We start from the raw sequence: 6728 nt of genomic DNA, 5'->3' as shown, positions 1-6728 counted from the left end.
CACTGTCATATTTACAAACTGGGATCAAGTTAATTGTGTCCTTGAAAATGCTCCTTGGTCTGTGAATGTCTGTCTCTTCATGGTCAGACCATATAATTCTTTTGTGCAGATACAAAAAATGGATTTCAGCACTCAATAATTTTTGATAGACTTCAAAGATTTACTATCAGATCTATTTGAAGAAGAAGAAACCATGTACAAATTTGCAAAGATACTAGGAGAAGTTAAAGCTTTTGATCCTGAAGATGGAAATCTTGTGGACTCAAATGTTGTTAGTGCAAACATCAAAATCAATGTGAATACCCCCCCTAACTAGGGGACTGCTAACTGAAAATGGAGCTGGATATACTCAATGGATACCTTTCTACTACCAAAAGCAGCCAGGAAACTTCTGCCCAGCTTGCTTTGTGTTGGACCATGATGAAGATGAATGTGAAAGGAAAGATAATTTTGTTAGAGCTCTTGCTAACAAAGCTCTTTTCAAATTTGGGCAAACTAACTTTTCTCTACAAGGTGTCATGGCAATGAACCCAAAGTATGGAGATGGATCACCACTTACCATCAACAAAAAAGTCTCCAAGAAGAAAGCTGCAGTTGCTAACAAAGTGGCTTTCCAAAAACCTTCAGATGGCTATCATGTAATTCTCGTCTTCTCTGAAGAAGTTGGAAGTCACACTGAGATGGGAGAAGGCTCAAATCAGAGAAGGGGAAAAAGAGTCAGAGAAAATGTGTCAAGAGCATTGAATTTTGACAATATTATTTACATGGATGCTGACAGTCAAGCTGATAACAGTGAGCACCAGAATGCTCCGGAAATACAGGACTTTGACCATGAGCAAGGGGGGATTGGAACCAGCATTGCAATGCTATAACACAATACCATCATTCTGCAGGGCAAGAAGACCAGGTAATTATTCTTCTTAACACTACTTTTACTTTGCAAGTTCAATTTTATTACAAGGATTTCTTTTTATCTCAGTTTCTTCCTTATTGTCATTACATAGCATCTTTTAAGTTTTTAAATAAAAAATTTGGAAAAATGAAAATTTTAGCTTGGAATTGCCAAGGCATTGGCCAAAAAGATACTAGGGACCATTTGAAACACTGTATTCATAGTAAAGACCCTGACATAATGTTCATTTCTGAAACCAAAACAAATTACATAAAAACTAACTCTTTCATCAGATATTTTGGTTACCCAAATTACTGGTCTCAATCTTCTAATGGTCTCTCTGAAGGAATTGCTCTTCTATGGAAGGATGGCATGGGTATACAAATAGTCAATGAACAGAGAAATCAAATAGAAGTAATTGTCACAGCTGGTCCTAAAAATTTACAGTGGTTACTAACATGTTTATATGGTAGCACAAAGTATAAGGAAAATAATTCCATGGATGATAATTGGAGATCTAAACATCACTATCAACAATCAAGAGAAGATATCAAGCACAACTTCATCACAATCAAGCATCAACAAGTGCATAAAATAGTGGCTTCTTCAAACTGATCTGGTGGAGGTTAAATTCTCAGGATATCCATACACATGGAGCAACCACAGACAAAGTAACCAACTGGTGGATGCAAAACTGGACAGAGCATTGGCAAACACAAAATGGCATGACAACTTCCAATTAGCTACAACTTACAGTCTAACAGCTTTTGGCTCAGACCACACACCAATTTTACTCCATACAAATCCAGCGGAGAAGGAATAGAAGAGACCATTTAGACTCTATGAAAATTGGATTCAGCAAGACTCCTGCATGGAAGTAATTTCCAGAGCATGGAATCAACCACAACAAGGATCTGCAGCCTTCCAAAATGTTTCAAGACTAAAGCACACAAAAAAAAGAAATTCAGAAGTGGAACTATGAAGTATTTGGCAATGTGAATCACATATTAAGGAGGTGGAGAAGAAGATTCAAGATGCTCAAGCAAATCAGAGGCTCAACAATGGCAATGATTTAAATAATATGCAGCAAGAACTGAGGTTTTGGTATAAGATGGACTCTGACATGAAGTATTAAAATGCTAGAGAGAACTTACTGAAAAAAGAAAGCAGAAATACAAAATACTTCCACTCAAAAGCCAACTACAGAAGAATAAGAAACCACATTGATTCTCTCAAAGATGATTTGGGATTATGGCACTCAGATAGAAAGGAAATAGAGCAACTACTCAACAGCCACTTCAGCTCCATTACAACTACTTCAAATCCACAAAAGAATGAAGAAATCCTACAACTGATCAGCCCTTGCATAACACCAGAAGACAATGCTAGCTTAACAAGAATACCATATATAGAAGAAATTAAAAATACAGTCTTCCAAATTAAACCATGGGCAGTACCAGGACCAGATGGCTTTCAAGCAGACTTCTATCAACAATGCTGGAACATAGTAAGTAATGATATTACTCAAATGGTACAATTTTTTTTTTCCAGAAATGGATATCTTCTCAAGGAGCTTAATTACACCTTTCAAACCCGATCCCAAAAGTTGAATGTCCACAAAACCCCTCAGATTACAGACCCATAAGCCTCTGCAGCATAAACTATAAGATAATTTCAAAAATCCTTGCCACCAGTTTAAAACCTATCCTACAGAAATTTTTATCTCCTTTTCAAGCAGCTTATGTCCCAAACAGAAACATCTCAGACAACACAATAATAACTCATGAAATTGTAGATCACATGAAGAAAAGTATAAACAAATTTGGTGAAGTTGGAATTAAACTTGATATGTCAAAAGCATTTGACAGGATAGAGTGGAGGTTTTTATTGGAAATCATGAAGCAACTTGGTTTCTGTAGAAAATGGCGTCAAATGATTAGCCAGTGCATTGGAACCACCTAAGTTTCTGTGCTCCTTAATGGCTCTTCTTGCCAACCTTTCATTCCATCTAGAGACCTAAGGCAAGGTGATCCAATATCACCATATCTATTCATTCTCTGTATGGAGGGATTCTCAAGAATGCTTTGTAAGGCAGAAATTTTAAAGAAAATCCAAGGAATCAAACCAAGTCAGCATAGCCCAAGCATCAATCACTTATTATTTGCTGATGACTGCCTTCTTTTCTGTAAAGGCAAAGATCAAGATATTAGGAATATACTAGACATCATCAACAAATTCAGTAATGCTTTAGGACAGGTGGTAAACTTCAACAAATCCAGTGTGTTATTCGACAAGCATATGAAATCTCAGAGATGCTCTCATATCTCAAGTATACTTCAAATGAAGACTATGGGTTTAAATGAGAAATACCTTGGCCTGCCTCTCTTTTTGGGCAAAAATAAGAGAGAAAGTTTTAAACCAATAGAAGAAAAGGTTCAAAACAGGTTAATCACATGGCAAGGAAAAATAATTGATCAAGATGGCAGATCAACTCAAGTCCAGTCAGTGCTAAGTACTATGGCTAATTACCAGATGAGCTGCTTCAAAATGCCAAAGTATGTCACTGATTCCATTGACATAGTTCAAAGAAGATACCGGTGGAGAAAGGAAAACAATGAAGGAATGAATCCAATTTCATGGGGTCATGTTTGTAGACCAAAAAGGCTTGGAGGAATGGGCTTCAAAAACACCACAAAATTCAATGATGCTCTGCTTGCAAAATTGGCTTGGAGAATGATTACAGATCACAACTCCTTCTGTGCTAGAATCCTGAGAGCTAAATACTTCCACAACAAAGACCCTTTATGTGATAATATCACTTCTCATGGCTCATGGATATGGAAAAGCATATATAAAGGTCTGCAGATTGTAGAGAAGTACTATATTTGGAGTGTTGGTGATGACTCAAGAATAAAAATCTGGAGGAATAATTGGATTGCAAACACACATCACACACAACTTTCAAATGCAACACAATACTCAGGAAATAATGATACAGTTCAGAGCTTAATACAACAGGAAACCAAACAATGGGATGTTCAAAGACTTGGTCAAGTCTTCAACAACACATAAAGTAAGAAAATTCAGGAACTAAGAATATATGGAAATAACAGAGATACTCTCAACTGGAGTTTAACAAGAAATGGTATCTTCACTGTCCAGTATACCTATAAAGCTTTAATTCAAGAAACCAATGGAAACTACATCAGCAAAGAAGAGCAGAAATTCTGGTTGAAGATATGGCATTTAAAGCTCCCTTACAAGCTCAATTTATTTCCTTGGAGATAAATAAAATGGAAGGCATATTAATCCATTGATGCTTAAAATAAATTCTTCAAACAAGAACAAGAGTTGGAAGGCATATTCAGTTGGAAGATTATAGTTGTCCTTTTTGCAAGAAAACACAAGAAACAAACATGCATATCCTCCTTCACTGTGATCTATCAAAAGTTATTTGGTTCACCATCTTACCAGAAGCCATGCACTCTCAACAACACTTCAACTCTCTGTAAGAATGGACCAAATCCTGGAATCAAGACCAGAGCATCATCTCTTTCTTTTTTTAAAAAAAAAAACATCCTTTTAGCAACAATTATAATGTGGCAAATTTGGAAATTTAGATGCATGACAGTCTTTGAAGGAAAAATCAGACACCCTAATGGCATCATAATGAGCATTAGACAATTCTGCATGAAATATAATATTCTAGGCTGTGAGACTAACTCTAAAAGCAGAAACAAAACTAGCATAACTAAGAAAAAATGGGAGAAACCTCCTGAAAACTGGTGGAAGCTAAATTTTGATGCTGCTTTTGATAAAGACAAAAATATTTGTGGTATGGGCCTAATATTAAGAGATTGTGCAGGGAGATTCTTGGAGGCCTTGGTGAAAGCTACAAAGGCCAGAGATGTTGAACAGGGAGAAGTCTTAGCTCTTCTAGAAGATACGAAATGGATTAGGAGTAGAGGGTGGAAAAATGTCATCATTGAAGGAGATTGTAAGACTGTTATTGAAGCTGTGACTTCAAATTTTATTAACTCTAGCTGGCAGGACCATAATCTTCTTTCGGATATTAGTAGGAACTTAGAATCTATTAGTAACATCAAATGTGTTTTCTTTCCTATGACTGGTAATGAAGCGGCTGATGGATTATCCAAATATGCCAAGAAGTTTGTGTGTAATCAAGTGTGGTCTGAAAATCCACCAAGATGTATCCTCTCAACTCTTGAGATGGATAATTCTATGTAATCTGGTTTCCTTTGAGTAATGAATTTGCTTTTGTGATAAAAAAAACCCGTGGAAGTAATACTCGTCTTTAGCAATTGTACCCGCCTTTAGTTGATGTGTAGTTCACGTGTTATCTTTATTTTTTTCTTCTCGTTTTGTATTTGAAATTTAAATGAATGATATTATACTTGTGCCCGTAGAGAACCATTAAGTGGTCTCATGGTTTTTATGCTTCCTCCCATTATAGAGGTAGGGGTTGGAATTCGAAATTGCCAACAAAAAAAAACTCTTATTTGAAGGAGTTTGGATATAGTCTAGGGACCACCGTACTACCCTATATATAAAAAAATATTTGCACGTATGTTATAGATTGAGCTTAATTAATTTTTCTTAAGTGTTTTGGTCGTGTTTCCATTTTATTTTTTCCCTTTTCTCCTGTTGTATGGACTAATAAATCACGGAATTGAAAAAAAACGGGTGCATCACACAACAGTGAAGATCGTGAATCCATAATTCAAAACTAAAATAATTAAGTTACAAAAATGCATCAAAAAGGTTAAATGGAACAGACCTAACAGCGCAATGTTGCACATCTTCTTCCCTCAAAGAATTGAACTCCAATAAAAGTTCGATTATGAACTAAAGATAAATGGAATAAAATAGTATTAATGATCAGGACAACTGCATGTTAACTGCTATGCCTTCTAGTGATGAAATAAAGAAAATTGTTTTTGAAATGAAACCATGGACCACTCCAGGACCTGATGGTTACCCACCTGGATTCTATCAATTGATGTGGGAAACAGTTGGTACTGAAGTAATAAAAATGGTACAATCTTTCTTTGATTCTCACCATATTTTGAAACAGTTGAACCACAATTGCACTACTTTAATTCATAAGAGAAATTTTCCTAAAAGTGTTGTTGATTTTAGACCCATTAGCTTATGCAATGTGACTTACAAAAAAATATCTAAATTGCTAGCCTCCGGATTGAAATGTGTATTACATAAAATCATATCTCCAGATCAGACAGCCTTCATATCTGGTAGACTAATTCATGATAATATTATTATTGCTCATGAACTGATTCATTCTATGAAAACAACTAAGGACAAAGATGGGTGTGTTACAATTATGCTTGATATGTCAAAATATTTTGACAGAATAAAATGGTATTTTCTTCTTGATGGTCTCAAAAAGCTTGGGTTTTCCTCTGATGGTGTAGCATGATTAACCAATGCATTTCCACAGTGTCCACCTCTATTCGTCTCAATGTTGCTCCAGGTAAAGTTTACTATCCTCAAAGAGGTTTAAGACAAGGAGATCCATTGTCCATGTGCCTCTTTATTCTTTGTATGGAAGCTTTATATAGAGGTCTGATTCAAGCTGAAAATGATAACCTCATTCATGGATTCAAAGCAAACAAATAATGTCCTTCTATCTCTCACTTATTCTTTGTTGATGATTGCTTGATTTTCATTAAGGCAAGTGAAAATGCGGGGTTCTTACAACCACACCCAATAATTCATTTGGAAATCTGAGAGGACTTAATCCAATACACTTTCTGGAGAATCAACTAGACAGTCAGACTCAATCTAGAATAAAGTA

At 35.7% G+C, this 6728-nt stretch overlaps 1 protein-coding gene across 1 annotated transcript; it reads left to right on the top strand.

Moving 5' to 3' along the window:
• Positions 1 to 4516: 4516 nt before the first annotated feature.
• LOC113294796 lies at positions 4517 to 5140 on the top strand. Its single transcript, XM_026543173.1, has one exon. The coding sequence runs from the start codon at positions 4517 to 4519 to the stop codon at positions 5138 to 5140; it is 624 nt and encodes a 207-aa protein (XP_026398958.1).
• The last annotated feature ends 1588 nt before the right edge of the window (positions 5141 to 6728 follow it).

Source organism: Papaver somniferum, chromosome 7 (genome assembly GCF_003573695.1).
Source record: "Papaver somniferum cultivar HN1 chromosome 7, ASM357369v1, whole genome shotgun sequence".
Classification (NCBI taxonomy): domain Eukaryota; kingdom Viridiplantae; phylum Streptophyta; class Magnoliopsida; order Ranunculales; family Papaveraceae; genus Papaver; species Papaver somniferum.
The sequence above is the reverse complement of the archived record's forward strand: the minus strand, read 5'-3'. Positions and strand labels throughout refer to the sequence as shown.

What these genes read in the sequence shown, in the direction of transcription:
- LOC113294796 (XM_026543173.1), top strand. Translation starts at nt 4,517, where the DNA reads ATGACAGTCTTTGAAGGAAAAATCAGACACCCTAATGGCATCATAATG.